Here is an 18,716-nt window from a genome sequence, read left to right as displayed (position 1 = left end):
CTGCACTCCCTTTGCATGTTTCTGTGCTTTTCCCTTCTCCCATCTGTTCCCTCCTCCAGCCCCCCTTGGCTGCTGACAGCATTCCCAGCCTCACAGAACAATGGAATGGCCTGAGCTGGAAGGGACCATCGAGCCCTCCCTGGATGGGATCTGCTTGCTGCAACCAGAGATGTCTGATTGACCAGTTGAGAGCTGAAAAACAGCACCTAAATATAAAATTGCCCCAGACACTTCCCCATTCCTCCTTTTTCTCTGTTTCCAGACAAATGATGCTACAGGCAACACCTGGAATTGGCTTTACTTCATCCCTGTCGTCATCAGTGGCTCCTTTTTCCCTCATGTTGGGAAGGAAGCACTGAGGATGAGTTTCCCTGTTTCCTCCGAGCCCATCTGCAGAGATGCAGGGCAGAAGAGGGCAAGGAGAGAGCTGAAAGCAAAGAGAGAGAAGAATGGAAAGCTAAACCAGGGAATGAAGAATTAGGGTGGGATGTCAGCTATTCCAAAGGTCTTCAAAACCCTAATTGGGCAGCTCAGAGCCATCCCTGCATTTCTGCTCTGGGCTGTTTCTCCTTAAATCCATTTGTCCCTTACCTTGAGCAGAGTGGATTGTGGTGAGGTTGCTGAGTGCCCACTCCTCTCCTCTGAGTCACTGATCAACTGACACAGCCATTCCTGAGAGGTGTTTGCTATTTGGGGAGATGCTGGTCTCGTGTTTGATCCTGGAGGAAGGATTGGTGCACACATGCACCCTATTAACAAACCTTGGGGGCATTTACTTGTGTCAGAGCTATAAATGTTATATATAAATTGTGGTATTCACATACTCTTTGAACAGAGAGAGACATAATTCTCTCTCCTAGGATTTTTCCTGAGGAAGGCAGTAAAAAAGCTCAGAAAGAGAAGAGAAAACAATTCTTATCTCTGTTTGCTGCTCCTGTTGTTTGGCACACGGGGAATGTGTTATGGAGATTGTTTACTGAAGAGAGTTTGTTAATTGAACTCTGCTGATGGTTGTTTTGACTGATTGGCCAATTGGGTCAAAGCTGTGTTGTGACTGTGTGGAAAGGGTTGTGGGTTTTTCTTTAGTGTAGTTTAGTAGTATAGTATAGAGTAGAACATAGTATGTAGTGTAATATAATATAGCTTAATAAAGCAATTGTTCAGCCTTCTGAATCATGGAGTCAGAGCACATTATTCCCTGACTGGGGGCTCCCTGCATTGATATATAAATGTTATAAATCACCTGTGAGAAATACTCGGACAGTTTGGGGGTTGCTGTTCATTGGGTGACTTCTCATACAGAGACTTTTGAGGTGGCACCAGGTACATGCACAGCTGAGGTAAAACACATTGAAAGTGCTTCCTTTTCTGATTCCTGCAAGCAAAATTATTCTTGGAAATATGACTGGGAACACTGGCCAAAAGCAGCACAGATAATAAGTTAAAGGCACCAATATCAGTTAGAATGAGCCCAGGTTTTGGCTAGTTGGTGTTCGAGAGCAGTTTTTTGGGGAAGGAGCTGAGCTCAGCGTTCCTGGTTTTCTTTACCCTCTGCAGAAGGACAAGGAGAATGCAAGTTTCCTTGTATCAGTGCAATAAATGTTATCACCTGTCAGAAATGCTGTGGTGTATGCTTTGCCTGTTCATCAGGTGACTTCTTACACAGAGACTTTGCAGGTGGCACCAGGTACATGCATGGCTGAGGTAAAGCACATTTGAAACATTTCCTTCTGTGAATCCTGCAAGCAAAATTACTCTTGGGAATATGATTGGGAAGAGTGACCAAAAAGCATCACAGATAATAAGTTATAATAAGAGATAAGATATATATATAAGATATATATAAGATGATAAATTAAAGCATCAATATCAGAATTAATGCAGTTTTTGCCAGGTGGTGGTTGAGCTTTTCTCTGTAGGCTCTGCTTTTGTGCAGGGAGGTGAGCTCAGGGTTCCTGGTGTTTTTCACCCTCTGCAGGAGGAGGGAGAAGGATGAGAAGAATGTGTTTAGGTCTTTACTTACTCCTTTTTGAAGAGGAGCCTTTTTGCTCCTCTTCTCCTTTTCCTTCCACCAAACATCAGATCCTCAGATTGCTGCATTCTTCCCGCACAAGAGAGGAATTTGCATTTTCCTCAGCACTGGGATTCTGTCAATGGCCATGTGGCATTTTCCCATTCAGCACTTCCCCAAAGAGCTCCCTCGTGGCTGATGAATGCAGAAACTTTGTCATAAACTGCAGCACCCTCCCCTCCTGTTCATCTGCCACTGCTGCCTGCTCAGGGTGGGTTAGGCTGGCAGGAGCCCAAGGTGCTGAGTGAGCAATGTGGAATTCCAGCATTCCAGAGATCCTGGGTCTCTTGCAGACTCCTTGTCTGGGTGTGAGCAGATCCTGGGCTGAACTGCAGCCTGGCTTTAGGGAAAGCTGTGGTTCCCTGCTGGAGTGGCTCTGTTCAGGTGGAAATGTGGTGCTGGGAGTTAGAGCTGAGCTGGGGAGGGAGGAGGCTGCAGCAGGGAGACTGCACATGGCTAGGCCACCTAAAAATGGAGTTTGGTCCTGCAGCAGGGTCAGTCTGGAGCTGTGGAACTGTTTAGGTTGGAAAAGGCCTTTAAGGTCATTGTTCCCCAGCACTGATCCATGTCCCTACATTGCTTTTAAATCCCTTCAGGGATGGGACTCCACCACTGCCCTGGGCAGCTGTGCCAGGGCTGGACAGCGTTTCCATGAAGGAATTTTCCCCAATATCCAATCTAAACCTGCCCTGGCCCAGCCTGAGGCCGTTCCCTCTGCTCCTGTCCCTGTTCCCTGGAGCCCAGCCCGACCCCCCCGGCTGTCCCCTCCTGTCAGGAGCTGTGCAGAGCCACAAGGGCCCGGTGAGCCTCCTTTGCTCCAGGCTGAGCCCCTTCCCAGCTCCCTCAGCCTCTCCTGGGGCTCCAAACCCTTCCCTGGACACACTCCAGCCCCTCAAGGTCCTTCTTGAGGAGCCCAGGACTGGACACAGGATTTGAGGTGCCCCAGCACAGGGGTGGTCACTGCTCTGCTCCTGCTGGACACGCCATGGTGGGACAGCCCAGGTGCCCTTAGCCTCTTGCCCACCTGGGCACACCTGGGCTCATGTACAGCCACTGTTACAGCACTCCAGGGCCTTTTCCAGCTTTCCAGCCCCAGGCTGGAGCTGTGACCCAAGGACAGGACCCTTGCTGACCCTCAGGCCATGGTGTGACCCCATGATGTGACCCTCTACAGGACCTGCTGCCCTCCAGCACATGCACATCCCACCCAGCCTGGTGTCACCTGTGAATTTCATCCCCTCACCAGGTCACTGACAGATAACAGAGGGATCTCCCCACTAGAGCTGAGGAAAAACCATGGTATGGATGTTGGGACAAGCAATTCTTTAGCTGGAATTGCAGCTGGTGAACACAGCAGGACTGACCAGGACATCAGTGGTGGACACTCCTATGGAATTGCCAGGGAAATCTCCTCTGCCCTGCAGGTTCTGGGTGGTGTTTTCTCTCCAAGGTGAAATAATAATTGTGTTTTGGTTTTTTTCTTTTTTCCCATTTGTTTACAGACAAACGACGCTGCAGGAAACACCTGGAATTGGCTTTACTTCATCCCTCTCATCATCATTGGCTCTTTCTTCATGCTCAACTTGGTGCTGGGCGTCCTATCAGGGTAAGGCACTCTTGAATTTCTGTTCCCACCTGGATATTAAAAGGGAAGATATGTTATTATGGGGGAATATTACTGAGAGAGATGGGTGACACATCCCACTGTGTCCCCTTCCCACTCATCCCACACTGTCCTGTCCTTGTAGGGGGATATTTCTGTACAGCCCTAGGAATGGGGAGGGACAGGCTGGTGAAAATCCCTGCACTGAGATGATTCTGAACCCAGATTTGTGGAATTAAACTGATTTGGGGCAGTGCAGCCAACACTTCTGTGCTGCCTTGAAATGCCATCAGGGACCTGCTGGTGTGGAATGCTGGAATGGGACATGGAAATGTGGATAATGCATTTGGTGCTACTGTGCAGCCTGGGGAAGCTCAAACTCAAGGCAATTAAAAGATCTCAGGTTTGGGAATATTTTGGTGGTTTTTTTGTTTTCTTGCATTGATTTTTTGTTGACTTGTTTTGTTTGTTTGATCTCTGCCTGCTTGAGCCAATATCTGGATTTTGGGGACATGCTGATCTCTTGATGTTCAAACCCCAAGGTTCAGCCAAGGATTTGGTGTTTGTTGCAGCTGAGTTTTGGGTTTGGACCTTTGTAGGAATCAAGGTGCCAAGTCTGAAGCTGGAACATTCCCAGCATCTGGGGAGATGTGATCTGGAATTAACACACTCCAGGACTATAAAGCTCTCAGACTTTGGCACCTCATTTTGCACTGAGTTTCTTCTTAGATCATGCAGGCAATTGAGATCATAGAGATGTATTAAAACCTGGATTTTTTCCTGCCTCTTGGCAGCAAGGGAAGAAAAAATGAGTTGTTGCTGCTGTGTGGTAAAAGCCCTTCAGTGCTGCACCTTTCCTCTTCTTTTTTTGAGTGGCTGGAGAAAGGAAAGTGTTTTCCAAAGAACACATCAATGCTGATTTGTATTATTTTGTTATTATTTTCCTTCTCAAAGCACAGGCTGTGGGCAGCAGAGCAGTGGTGTTTGAGGAGAAGAGAGGGCTGTGGGTGAGGCTGTGTAACACCCTTCAGTGCAGGAATAATCATCACGATCAATAACTGACCAAATCCAGTTATAACTGATCAGCAACTGACCAAAGCCATTTATAATCGATCAATAACTGGTCAAAGCCATTTGTAACTGATCAATAACTGACCAAAGCCATTAATAATTGAACAAACCCATTTATAGGGCATCCTGGTGTACCAGAGGCTTTGTCTGATGGCTGATTTTCAGGGCTTACCCCAGCAGCGCTGAGTGTGGTTCATTAGGTGCCTCATCTACCTTATTCCACAGTGGGATTTAAACCAACCCAAAATCCTGCAGGCTGCTGTTCCTTTGTGCTGGAATCAAAGGGGTTTGGTGAGCAGGAGCTGGAGACCTGTGTCTGACTCTCCTGAAAGCCTCTTGTTGCTTGGGGCAAAATATGAATATTATATAAAGGTGTATCTCTTCATAAAAACACAGCTCTGTGCAGGATTCCCTTTGTTAGTGGTGAGGATGAGAAAATCTTCCTCACAGAAGGGAGCCTTTAATTTCTGTTTCACAGAGGGGTTTGACGTCCTTGCCTGGAATAATTCCTGGGGAGAGGCTGAGGAAATAAACATCACAGCACAGGTGTGGAGCACAGGGCTCCTGGTGGGCTTGGAGCTGCTGATCAGGGAAGGAAAAAGGTATAAAATGTATAAAAAACCTTCCCAGTGAGGGTGGGGAGGCCCGAGAAGCTGTGGCTGCCCCTTGGCAGTGCCCAAGGCCAGGCTGGACAGGGCTTGGAGCAGCCTGGGACAGTGAAGGTGTCCCTGCCATGGCAGGGGTGGGATGGGATGAGCTTTAAAGTCCTTTTGAACCTAGACCATTCCATGATTCTGTATCTGAATGGAGGAGTGATAAGAAGACACCAGAAAAAAGGAAAGCCCCTCAGAAAGCAGAGTCTGTGTCAATGTGCTCTGCAGCCAAAAGCCCAGACAGCATCATGGAAAAAAAAAAGGAAAAAAAAAAGAGAAATTTAATCTGGAGTTATTGTTTGCCTGGGTTTCTTCATGGAGAAGTTGATTTCCATAGGATAGACCTTCACTCAAGGACATGAAGCCATCACATCCCAGGGACAGCATCAGCTCTAGCTCCTGCTCCAAGCCCTGTCCAACTCTGCCTAAATCAAAATTGACAATAAATTACTGAGCTTCCTCCTAAATTGTGCAGAGTTCTGCCATAAATCTTGATGGAATTTTCTGCTTTTCTGGAATTATTTGTTAATCCATATCAACACTGAGCAGATACCAGTTATTAGTGGGTTTGGCTCCTGGGTTTTTCTGTTTGAGGAAGTTTTGGAAAACTGACCCCATTGGGATGCCCAGAATCACCTGCTCCCAAAATGTGCAACAAGAGTTGAAATAAAGAACAAACAACCTCCCCTCTCTGCTGATTCTTCTGGAATCACGGGACAGGATGAGAGGAAATGGCCTCAAGTTGTGCCAGGGGAGGCTTAGGTTGGATATAAGAAGAGTTTTTTCATGGAAAGGCTTGGGGGACGTTGGAATGGGCTGCCCAGGGTGTTAGCATCCCTGGAAATGTTCAAAAAAATCTGTGGAAATGGCACTTGAGGCCATGGCCGATGGTTGGATTTGCTGATTTTAGAGGCCTTTTCCAACCTGAAGGATTCCATGATTGTGTAGCAGCAGCAAAGGCAGGGAAGTGATGGGAGTTGTGGAAGTTTGGAAAAGACAGAACATAGAAATGAGCCCCAGTCTCATGCCCCAGCTGGATCCAAGAAGCTCAGGGATTCCTGCTGGATGCTGGGCTCGACCTGCTCACCCCAGTGCCAAATGTGGGGCTCTGACTGAGGAAACTGGGATCAATTCCTCCTTGCCAGGCTGGATAGCACTGGAAAACACAGAAATTGTGTCACAGAAATACAGGGAATACAGGGAATTCTGTGTTGTTTTCCAGGGGGATTGAGATTTCCTGGAGTGGTGCAGTGGTCAAGGGAGCTGTGATTGAAGTAGTTCCTGAAATTCAGGGAGTTTCGTTGGTTTTTCTGGAATATCTGGGGCTCTCCAGCAGGACTCAGCATCCTCTGGAGCAATGGTTTTATTTCCCTTGTAGGGGATTTTCCTCCCTGCTCCTCACTTTGTACTCCCCCCTTTCTATTTTCCTTCCCTGATTCTTGATTTTTCTGTGAACCAAGAAAACTCAGCAGCCCTGCAGAACCCAGTAGAGCAGAAAAATACAGATTATTTCCTTCTGCAGAGCTTTTGCTCTGTGTCACAGCTGATTTGGGAGCTCAGGACTGCACAGGGCCAGAAGAGCAGGAGCAGGGAGAAATTCCTCTCCCTTTTGATACCAATAACATCCAGGAGCTCATTTCCTTCTGCTTGTGACCTGTGGAATTCAGAGCATGGCTGTGTTCTGCCCATCCATGTGCTGGGAATTGTGCTGTGTGACTCCCCAGTCACAGACACACACAAAAAAGGGGAAAATATAAATGATAAAAATAAATAATTGAAAACCAGGTGAAATGAGAAGATTTGACACCTTCTTCAAGTTTTTCTGGCCCAGCCCTCCAGGCCCTTGGGTGAATCTTTTCCTGTTTCAAAAGCTGGGGCACCTTACTTCCCAAAAATTGAGGTGGCATTTTCTAAGAGTGGAAAAACTGCAGTGGTGAAAATATTTAGGAATTTGTGTCTATAATGTATTTCCCTTGGAACATCTTTCTGTGCTGACTGCAGTGGGAGGTTAGCTTTATTAAATCATTTGTAAACTCTTTGTTTGTGATCTAGGTAGCAATACAGGGGAATACAACTTTTCCACCAAAAAAAAAAACAAACAAAAAACAAAAAAACAAAAAACCAACAAAAAACCCCCAAAACAACAACAAAGATTGGCTGTCTCTGGTGGCACCACGAGATTGTTCTGACTGCAAGCCATGGCAGGAGGTGCTGACCCCAGCTGCCCTCCTGCATCCCTCAAACACAGGCTCATTTGCTGCTCAGGATGTCACAGCTTCCCTTCTGGCCACAAAACACCCTGGGATGATCCCCAGGAATTTTTTATTGAACTGTGCCCATGGTTTGCGGCCAGCAGGGAAAAACCCCCACATGCAGTTGAGAAGTGCTGCCCCACAGTGAAGCTTTTTCTGATTTAATTCTGGTTTATTGCCCTGTGCCCCCAAGGACTGGGCACCTCATCCTCAACCCCTTCCCCATCCCAGCCCCTGTGGCAGCAGCTCTCTGGCCACAGAGAGCAGCACAACTTTCCCAGGCCTTTCTGGGGAAGGCTGTGAGAAGATCAGAGAAAAGAAAGAGAAACAATTCTTATCTTAACCTGCTGCACCTGTTGTTGTGCAGATGTGCAATGTGTTACGGAGATTTGTTCACCAAAGCGTGGTTTCTTAATTAGCCAGTGGTGATGGTGTTTTAAGTAAAGGACCAATTAAAAAACCTGTAAAAAAACACCTGTAAAAAACAAGGTATAAAAGTATGGATTTCTTAAAAAAGATTATTAATAGTCTTCTGAAATACATTAAATCTATGTCAATTATTACCTGGCCAGGGACCCATTGCCCTGACATAACCCAAACCCAACTCCATCTTCATCCCCATCCTCAACCTAACCCCATCCCAACCCCAACCCCATCCCCATCCCCAACCCAACCCCATTTCAATCCCAACTCCATCCTCATCCCAACCCTATCCCAAGCCCAACCTCATCCCCATCCCCACTTTGTTTTCCCAGTTTTCCCTCCCTCAGCAGCCCCTTCAATGCTGTTTTTCTCCTCTTGCTGCTGTTCCCCTCCCAGCTCCCAGCATTTCCCGCAGCCTGCTGGGATTATGGGGTTTCCTACAGCTCGGGTATTAATTTTGCCTGCTAATGAGCTGCATGATGCCACACAATACATTGCTGAACTGTTTTGATGCTTTGGATTACACAATGCAAAGAGGATAAACGTTATCCTGGGATGCTGGGAGGAAGATGATTGAACTTATTTCAAGGCTAAGTGCTTTTTGGCACTGACCCAGGCTGGGGGAGTGCTGAGGGTGGCGAGACAGCTGGAATTCTGGCCAGAGAGGCCACGCTCCCTGAGTGATGTATTGGGATCCTGGGAGTCTGCGCCTCTGGAGTGTGAAAAATGCTGCTTGTCATGTCCTCAAATATTTATGGCGAAGCCTGAGGTATTTCCAGCCCAGGCAGTGCAGAGTGATGGTTGCTGCCAGGGTTTACTCATCTGGCTGTGAGAGCTGAGCTGGAGCCGCTCTGTGAGGCCCGGGTTGTGCTTTCCTCAGAACTGCTCTGTCCTGGGTGTGCCACACCTCTGGTTTGTGGGATCACCTAAGGCAGGTAATGCCTTTTTCAAGCTACTTAAAAAGAGAGGCCAAACAAAATTAAGGGAATAAAAAGCAGGAATATTTATTGAAGGCGTTCAGGTACATTTAGGGCAGGCAAACCCCTCCAGGGCCTACACCCAAAAATGGATGATGGTTTCACAGGTTTCACACTTTTATAAGTTTGGTTCATTTGCATATTGGGGGTTAATCTGCCAATTACAGCTTCAGCTAATGAAGTCATTTACCCCAAGTCTGCTCCCCCCAAACTCACTTTTGTTTCCATCTCTGGGGCCTGAGGCAGTGAGGTGTCCGTGATTGCCAGGCCTGGAGGGGAATTGTTGTGTCTGCCCAAAATGGGAAAGCAGCAGCTCCCACTGAGTTTGGAGTTTGGAGTTATACACTAAAGAACTGCAGGGTTACAAATCTATGGAAAATATAAAAGTTCAAATCCTAGGGGATCACAGGGACTCTGGGGAGATGTTTGGAATGGGTGCAGCAGCTCTGTGCAAGCGAGAACCTGGCAGGGCACACAGCCCCGGCTGTGCTGGCACCTCGAGTGGACAAAGGGCAGGGAAAAGGGACAGGGAAAAGGGGTTTAATTCTTTTCCTCATCCTTTTCTGAGCAGTCTGGTGCTTGATCCCACCAAACACCCTCCCCGTGCTGTGCTCCAGGCTCCCTGGGGGATCTCTGTGTCTCTGCTGTCCTGGGGTCACTGAGGTTTTTGTGGTGCTGGAGCAGCTCCTTGGGAGGCAGCACAGCCCCATCCCCACCTCCCTGACCCCAGCTGCTTGCCCTGCTGAATTTCCTGACAAGTTTTCCCATCCTGAGGACTTTTGCCAGATTGAGATCATAAAACCTCTGCCTGCAAGACGTGCAGAGGCTGGAGGAGAGCGGTGCTGATTAATTTGTCACAATGGCAAAGTGTTCTTGTGTCCTCCTTCCCCTCATTACAGAGACAATCCTTCATTTGTTCCCAGTGCACTGGTGCCTGCTGTGATCTGACTTTGCCTGGTGTTAATTATTTGCAGCAGAAGAGCTGCATCATGGAAACAGATGAGATTCTGGCTTCCTCCTTGCTTTTAGTCTGTTCCAAGGCTGTGCTTAAAAGGGACGGGAAAGAGAAGAGAAAAGCAGAATTCTTTTTTCCCTTTTTCTTTGCTCATCACCCTTTTTAACAAAGCCATCACTGCAAACATGAAATGAGGGAGAAATGTTTCTTTCCTGGTTTCTTGCTGGAGGGACAGAGAGCAGTGACTGATCCTGCTGAATGTGGGTCCTTTGCTCCTTCTGTGGTTTTGGTTAGTCCAGGAGAGCTGCACTTCCTTTATTTGCCCTTCTCTTGAGCCACAATGGAAATCAAAGCCTGGAATACAAAAATGATACAGAGGAGACCTAAATTTGAATTTCATGGGGACTCTGCTTTGTCCTGGGAGTGGAAACTTGAACAGAACCAGAGGTTCGTCCTGCAATTGCAGCAGGCTGAAGCGAGGAGATAAATGAGGCTTTTGAACTCCTTTTTCTCCCTTTGTCAGTGCCTCCTTCCAGCCAGGTTTGCCCAGCTGTGGCACTTGCAGTTCTCAAATCAGATTTGGAGGAATCAAAATCAAATTGGCACAAGCTGAATGGACAGACAAAGGAAAGGAGGGAGGAAGATGGATTGAAGGCTTCACCTCTGTGCTGTTCCCTTCTCTCCCCAGAAATACAGAACATTTCCCATCTCTGGCCTGCATTTGAAGCTCTTGTTGCAGTGATTAAAGAGACTCTGAAGCCTGACTGGGTGCTCAGAGATCATTCTCTCCAGATACTCCCATCCCTTATCAGCTGCTGTAGAGAGCTGAGATTTCCCCTCTTTAGAGCAATGAGGAGGGAGCAGGAGCAGCTCTCCCTGTGCAGGATTGATGGATCCAGTGCTTATTCCTGAGCACTGGACACTGGGATAGGTTAAGCAGCTCTTTGGGCTCAGTCTGGACCTTTCCCAGTGGGATCTTGGCTGGCTGCAGCTCCTCCAGGTGAAATAGAAACAAACATGTGTTTCTTGGGGTGGCTGAGGAGCCACAGAGCTTCATCAGTTCAGGCCTCTGGCTTTCCTTCTTTAATAAACTCTGACTTTTCAGCAAACTGCAGGAAAACTTATCTTAGAGGTGCCAACTGTCACCAGCACAAAGGAATTCTAAAAGAATTCTGGCTTTTCAGGTGAATCCATTGTTTGGTTTCCTCTCATTCCAGCAGTTTTCAGTGTGCTCTCCCTGTGCCCCATGGATGGGCTTCCTTTCACCTCCCTCGGGTTTTTCGTTGCCCAAATGAGGTGCATTTCCATGCTCTTCCTTCTTGTCCCATGGGGCCTTTCCAATCAAGATGCTTTGCCTGTGTTCAGTGGTGACCTGGTCCTGATTTTTAAACTATTTGAAACCAGGGATTTAACAATACACCACGTTCATCTCTATTCATGTTTTCAGAGCAGTAAGTCAGAGGCATCAAATTATTTTTAGTTTTGCCTGCAGATTTCTGAGGATTTTGTCTGGGGATGAGAATAATCAAAGTCAGCTCATCCTGAACTTTTACCGATCCTTGCTGTGGTAAAGAACTGATGTTATGGGGAATAAATCCATGTTTTTACTGCTCTCCTGTCATTCTGTTTGCAGCCCTTGTGGGTGCAAAGAGCCAGCTAAGACTTGTCCTCTTGGGTTTGCATCTTCCCAGCTCTGGGTCATGTAGGCAGCTGGAAATTGCACTGCTATTATATATATATACATATATATATATACACACTATACTATATTATACTAAACTATATTTTGTTACATTATATTATATTAGAGAAAATAATATACTAAAACTATATTAAAGAAAGAGAAAGGAGACATCAGAAGGCTAGAAAAGAATGAATAATCAAAACCTGTGACAGATGCAGAGAGTCTGACACAGCTGGACTGGGATTGGTCATTAATTATAAACAATTCACATGGAACCAATCAAAGATGCACCTGTTGGTAAGCAACCTCTAAACCACATTCCAAGCAATCAGATAATTATTGTTTACATTACTTTTCTGAGGCTTCTCAGCTTCTCAGGAGAAAAATCTTGGCAAAGGGATTTTTCAGAAAATATCAGTGACAGCTCCTGAGGTGCCACCTGCCATCCATTGCTTTATGGAATTCTTGTTATTCCAGGCAGGACTGGCTGTCCCTGTGGCTCCTCAGGTGTCACCTGCCATCCATTGCTTTATCAATCCTTGTTTCTCCAGGTGTTGCAGTGTATTTGCAAGGGTTAGGCCATAGTGTGCAGCCAGCCTGCTTCTGAGTTTGTTATCAAAGCCTCAGGAATTCATAAAGGCTACTGGAACATAAATTGTGCTGAATTAAGAAAGAAGAGGCTGAGAAACTGACTACCAAGACAGCAAGAACTGGATAACAGAGGGCTGTGAAACACCTGGACTGCAACCAATCACATACTCTGAGAAACGCAGGCAGAAAATGAGTGAACAACACAAAGGCACCAATCAAGAATTGTGTACTTAGTAGTTTGTAGAATCTATAAAAATGTGTGCAAGGTAAACAATAAATGGCTTCTGCTTTTGGTCAGAAGTTCAGGAGTCCTGGATTTCCCACATCCAGGCAGGACTGGCTGTCCCCGTGTCCCGTGAGGTGTCACTGCCATCCAATGCTTTATCAATCGTTGTTTTTCCAAGCAGGACTGGCTCTCCCCGTGTCCCGTGAGGTGTCACTGCCATCCAATGCTTTATCAATCGTTGTTTTTCCAAGCAGGACTGGCTCTCCCCGTGTCTCCTGAGGTGTCACTTGCCATCCAGTCCCAACTTTATGCAATCCTTGGATGTACTCGTGCTGGAGAACAAGCCAGTCCTAAAACTCACTGGATTTTTTTTTTTTTAATGTTAATTTGAAGACTTGAAATTCCGAAAGTTCTTCTCAGCTGCCTTCCAGGAGTGGCAGGCTGAGTCCTTCCAAGATCTGCTGTTTTCTCAGCTGCACTTCAGCTCCGGGGATGGCGGCTGCTCTGCTGTGTGGAGTCTGAGATTTCCTGAGATCTGAACGTGGGATCCTTCTCAATGAGGAGCTAATTACCTGTGCTGTAATTACGAGTCGCTAATCACCAGCACTATTAGCGCAGGGATGACAGCGGTGCTGTCTCATCTCTCTCTGCCTCTTCCCCGCCTGTGGGAAGCGTTTCTGGCTGATTTCTGAGCAGCAAACCTGAATTGCAGAGGTTTGAGGATGCCATCAGTCTTGCACTGCCGTGCCCTGGGCGTGTGTGCCATGCAAGCCAAAGCAGGAGGAGAATTTAGGATGCTCCATCCCAGCTCTCTGCTGTCACACAGCAAAGTTAATCACACACTCAGGGGATGAAGATTGTGGGTTGTTGATTTTTATCCCTCTTTGGTGTGACAGGATTTTTAATTTAAGGCCAACGTGGATAAAGCAGTTACAAGAATTTCATTAGTTTATTAAGTTTACTGACCCTGGTGGTTATTGAGGAGCTGCCTCTGTCTCTTGTGTGCCTCGGGGGGCTCTGGAATTGCCCTGGAGTGGCTGTCTCAGTGCATATTTCACAGCGAGATTGATTTCCCTCCTCCACCCAGCAAGGTGGAAAGCAGCAGACATCCATTTCCTGGTGACACTAAGCACCAGCCACTCTCCAGGAGAAAAATGTGACACGAGGAGCCTGACTGGATGTGGTTTCCATGATGGATGCGCTGCTTGTTCCTGCTGTCTCTGTGCAATCAGCTACAACCTGGGCAGGGGCACTTCCACCATCCCAGGCTGCTCCCGACCCATCCTGGCCCTGGCACTGCCAGGGATCCAGGGCAGCCACAGCTGCTCTGGGCCAAGACCTCTCCACCCTCACAGAAAAACTTCATGATGTTATGAATAAGAAGATTGACTAGGCCAATATTCAAGCAGCAATCAATTTATTAATTAATATGGTAAAGTATGAGCAATACAGCGCTGGGTACAGTGGGGGAAATTTTCCCTCCGACTGCACACCCATAGTTGGGGCTTACAGGTATTTATAGGGGTACTCATCAGCTTTCTCAGCAGTTTCTATCCCAATTTTTACTCATCAGCAGTTTCTATTTCCCAATTTTTACATCATAATTCTATACACTATTGTGATTTAGTTTTTCTCAGGATGTATCCCAAAAGGAGTATTCCCACATGGTGGTGGTCCAGTTTCTGAAAGAAGAAAGATGAATCTCATCTGGTGGGGTTCAGCTCCCCAGATGTGGGTCCACCTTTTAATTGCAGAGACTATAAATCTCATAACAGTGATGTCCAGCTTCCCTTGGTCGAAACCATAAACCCTTGAGGTGATGTTCATCTTCCTTTCTCAAGCTGTTTTTCTCTGCTTTATTAAGGTGTGAGATAAGCATATTTTCTTTATATATATTCCAAAGCTATAGTTTCAAGGATACAAGTAATATTCTAAAATTATACTTCAAAAGGTTATTATTGCAGAACTCTTTCAGGCTTAACTATAAGAAAAAAGCAACATCCTTAACGCTTTAATTCCAATGCTTCTAAATCAACTAAGGTTAATTGCAAACAAAAGATAGGTTCAAAGGCCTTCTTCCATGCTTTATTTTCCTCAGTTATTATTAGAATTCACAATTGTCCCATGGCTGGTCTCCACACATATCACAATCACAAATACACACATTGCCTGTATGTACCTGACACGAAACACAGCTTTGTATTTCACAATGACACATTCCAGAACTGGCCAAAGGGTTGAAAACCAGCTCTGAAAAAAAATCCTGGAGGTAAAACTGGGCAGGAAGCAGCAAATTCCTGCTCAGGTTTTTCTTTCTGGTGATTTGGGAGATTTTTTGTAAGTCAATGGCATAAATGGGAATTATGCTGAATAAAAATGGGAAACCTATTTACTGCTCCCAACCCTTCCCATGGGGCTCTCTGTGTTTTCATTTGGAGCTGGCAGGGAAACTTCAGTTGAAATATTTTTAGATGAAATAAGGCATTTTGATATCATTCCCCTCCTTTCTTTGAATGTGTTCTGAAATCTGTTGAAGAGCTCTCAAGGGGAAATTCTGGGAGTTTTCTAGTTGCAGCAAATGGGGAATATTTCAGTTCCTGAATGGTGATGGACATAGTGGAAGAGACACACATCATTAATATTTCATTTAATGTAGAAAACCCTCTCTTTAACAAGTCCCAGCTTCACCAATCCTCTCTGCCATCTCCTGAAATGAGAAAGAACAAGTGGAGCTCCTTTCACCAGGAAGATCCTAAATCAAGACGCTCCAGTCTTGAACCTGATTGAGCAGCAGCTCTGGAGCATTCAGGAGGAATTTCATGGGCAGGAACACAAGGAATTGCCTTCTCCTGGAAGTGACATTCCCAAATTCTACAGCAGTGCCTGGACAAGGCAGTGACCCACAGGAGCCTCAGGAGGTTCCAGCAGTGCTGGAGCTGCTCGGGGGTCAGAAGAAGCCCCAGGCCCAGCCCAGGCTGGGCTGAGCAGCTGGAGCAGCCCTGAGAGGGAGCTGGGGGTGCTGGGGGTGGGAGCTGGAGCTGCCCCAGCCCTGAGCCCCCCTGAGCCCTGGGCTGAGCCCAGCGTGGGCAGCAGGGCAGGGGGGATTGTGCCCCTGTGCCTGGGCTCAGGTGAGACCCCACCTGCAGAGCTGCCCCAGCCCTGCCCAGCACAGGGAGGAGCTGGAGCTGCTGCAGAGATCCAGAGGAGGCTCCAGGGGGATCAGAGGATGGAGCAGCTCTGCTGGGAGGAGAGGCTGGGACAGCTGGGATAGTGCACCTGGAGAGGAGAAGCTTTGGGGGGACCTCAGTGTGGCCTTGCAGGGCCTGAAGGGGCTGACAGGAAACATGGAAAGAATTTACAGGGGTCTGGAGTGCCAGGACACAGGGAATGGCTCCCACTGCCAGAGGGCAGGGCTGGATGGGATATTGGGAATTGGGAATTGTTCCCTGTGAGGGTGGGCAGGCCCTGGCACAGGGTGCCCAGAGCAGCTGTGGCTGCCCCTGGATCCCTGGCAGTGCCCAAGGCCAGGCTGGGCAGGGCTGGGAGCAGCCTGGGACAGTGGGAGCTGTCCCTGCCATGGCAGGGGTGGCACTGGATGGGCTTTGAGGTCCCTTCCCACCCAAACAATTCTGGGATTCTGTGGTGGCCAAAGCTGCCAGTTCCAGGGAACAGGAGGGCACAGATGGCTTTAACCTCACAATGTCCCTCACTGGTGCCCTGAAAGATCTGTGTTGGGCTGTACAGAAACTGCTGATGGTTTGCAACTTCCAGCAGTTCCTCCCTCATTTTCTTACACTTTTAAAGTACAGACTTTCCACTTGAGAATTTGGACTCTGATCCTTGTGGGTCCTTTCTGTTTTGTGACTCTGCAATATAAAGTTGTGATAAAAAGGACAAGTCGTGGGTAACTTTTGCTGTCCTCAGGCCAGACAGGACCTGGCAGAAGATGAAAAGCTCTGCGAGGAGAGCTCTCCCTTTGCTGCCCCTGAGGGGTGAAGGAGCAGTGCCACGGCTCATCTGCTGTCCTTCCTGCCCTCGGGGGTCCTCCAGGAAACTTCCCATTGCTGCTGTCTCCTCCTTTGGGAAGCTGTGCTGACACAGCCCCCATTGCCATGCCTGGAAAATGAAATGCACGTTGTCTCCTTGTGCTGACCTCATTCCTCCTGCTCCAGACACAAATCCAGACTGAGGGAAGGTCCTTGGCCCCAGTCAGCAGGGGATGAAGCAGGAATGAGAACATGAAAAGGAAAAAGGGGTGATGTAGCTGACATTGCAGGATCTGGGGATGTGCTGAGTGCCAGGGAGGAGCTGCTGGCTCATATTGGAATAATTACCAATATAGCAGGATGGGATGTGCCTGAACTTGTCTGGGCCTTGGTGCTGAACCAAATAGTGGCACTGTGGTGTTTCACCCTAGAGACACTTTTGGCTGGCTGGGTGTGTGGTGTTTCACCCCAGAGACACTTTGGGCTGGCTGGGTGTGTGGTGTTTCACCCTAGAGACACTTTGGGCTGGCTGGGTGTGTGGTGTTTCACCCCAGAGACACTTTGGGCTGGCTGGGTGTGTGGTGTTTCACCCCACAGACACTTTTGGCTGGCTGGGTGTGTGGTGTTTCACCCCAGAGACACTTTTGGCTGGCTGGGTGTGTGGTGTTTCACCCCAGAGACACTTTGGGCTGGCTGGGTGTGTGGTGTTTCACCCTAGAGACACTTTGGGCTGGCTGGGTGTGTGGTGTTTCACCCACAGACACTTTGGGCTGGCTGGGTGTGTGGTGTTTCACCCCACAGACACTTTTGGCTGGCTGTGCACTGCAGCTGGGCACATGGGGACAAGACACGTGGGACCATTTTGGTTCATCTTGGGTGCAGCCCTGGCTGGGCTCTTGTGCTGCCCAAGGTGGATCCATGGAAGCTTTTAATACCCCAAAATCCCAAATTTAAACCCAAATCCCTACTTTATTCTTTAGCTCTGTTCTAGGTCAGCCTACACAAGGCATCAGAACAACAATGAATCCCTTGCTGTGCTTTCCACTCCCTCCTCCCATCCTGGACTGCACAGTCTCCCAGGAAGGCTGGGGGAGGGCTGTGCACCTGCCCTGGCTGCCTGTGATGGGTTTTCCCTCTCTTGTGTGCCCGCAGTGAATTTGCCAAGGAGCGGGAGCGGGTGGAGAACCGCCGGGCGTTCCTGAAGCTCCGCAGGCAGCAGCAGATCGAGCGCGAGCTCAACGGCTACCTGGAGTGGATCTTCAAAGCAGGTAAGGCAGGCATCTCCCCGGCTTGCCTGGATGTGTTTTGGGGCAAGGGAGCTCTGGTGATGTGTGGGAATCCACAAAATCAGAGGGTTTTGGGAAAGCTGCAAAAGGCCGTCTCAGAGACAGCAGAACTGTGATTAGAGCTAAGCAGCAGCCATGAGATTGGTCAGCAGAAAAATCATTTAAACTGTAGAAAAGCAAAGACAAATAGAACAATGGTCTGTGTATTAATGCCTGTCTAGAATTACTCTCTAAGCTACAGAAAATTTATCTAGCAAGATATTAGGAAGGTTAAAGCTTAATAATGGAGCTCTGTGCGTTGTGTTTTAAGGCCGACAAGCAGGTATTGTATTTGAAATAAGCAAGCATTGTTTTAACCAAAGGTACATGTGCTTATAGTGATTGGATAGAACTACTGTCAATGTGCTTTTGCTCTGTGTGATTGGTCAAAAAACTTATAAAGTGAGTTGTAACATTAAGTTCTTGGTCTGCTGCCAGGGATGTGAACTGCTGGCATCTTCCCATTGTCATAACCATGTAATGAGACTGATGCTGGAAAATCAAACAGCTCAAGGCACGTTCCACAGTGATCCTGTCCCATATATGATTTGTACAGAGACCCTGGCTGGCGACAGTGATGGGCTCCAGAATGAGTCCTTGGTGTGGCCAAGCTTGGGAGGGCCTGCCCAGCACTCGTTGGTTTTGTTGGAATTCTTCTGAGTGTTCACACCAAAATTATTGCAAAAAGATCTTGGTTTGGCTTAAGCAAAACTAAAGGAGCTGAGCCAGCTTTATTGCTGAAATCAAAGCAATTGTCCTAATACAGGATAATATCAAAAGTGATCTGTGGATGCAACAGCCTGGTCAGAAAGAGAGAAAATGAGCTTTGCTTTCTCATGTTTTGATCGGGCTGTTGCACCCACAGTGATGGAGTGCCCAAAGCCTGCACAGGGAGGAAC

The 18,716-nt window shown here is 47.6% G+C and overlaps 1 protein-coding gene across 6 annotated transcripts in view; it reads left to right on the top strand.

Annotated features, from left to right (window-relative positions):
- Positions 1 to 18,716, top strand: part of CACNA1B (calcium voltage-gated channel subunit alpha1 B) — a 313,833-nt gene that overhangs the window by 146,848 nt on the left and 148,269 nt on the right. For all 6 annotated transcript variants that reach the window (XM_054284411.1, XM_054284410.1, XM_054284409.1 and 3 more), the window contains exons 7-8: positions 3,574 to 3,677; positions 17,645 to 17,760. In XM_054284411.1, the coding sequence (XP_054140386.1) occupies positions 3,574 to 3,677; positions 17,645 to 17,760 (220 nt within the window). The remainder of the gene's footprint in view (positions 1 to 3,573; positions 3,678 to 17,644; positions 17,761 to 18,716) is intronic.

Source organism: Melozone crissalis, unplaced genomic scaffold (assembly GCF_028551555.1).
Source record: "Melozone crissalis strain CALT ecotype California unplaced genomic scaffold, PUWL_Pcris_2 ptg000041l_1, whole genome shotgun sequence".
Taxonomy (NCBI): Eukaryota; Metazoa; Chordata; class Aves; order Passeriformes; family Passerellidae; genus Melozone; species Melozone crissalis.
Note: the sequence above shows the minus strand (reverse complement) of the source record. Positions and strands in the feature narration are given on the sequence as shown.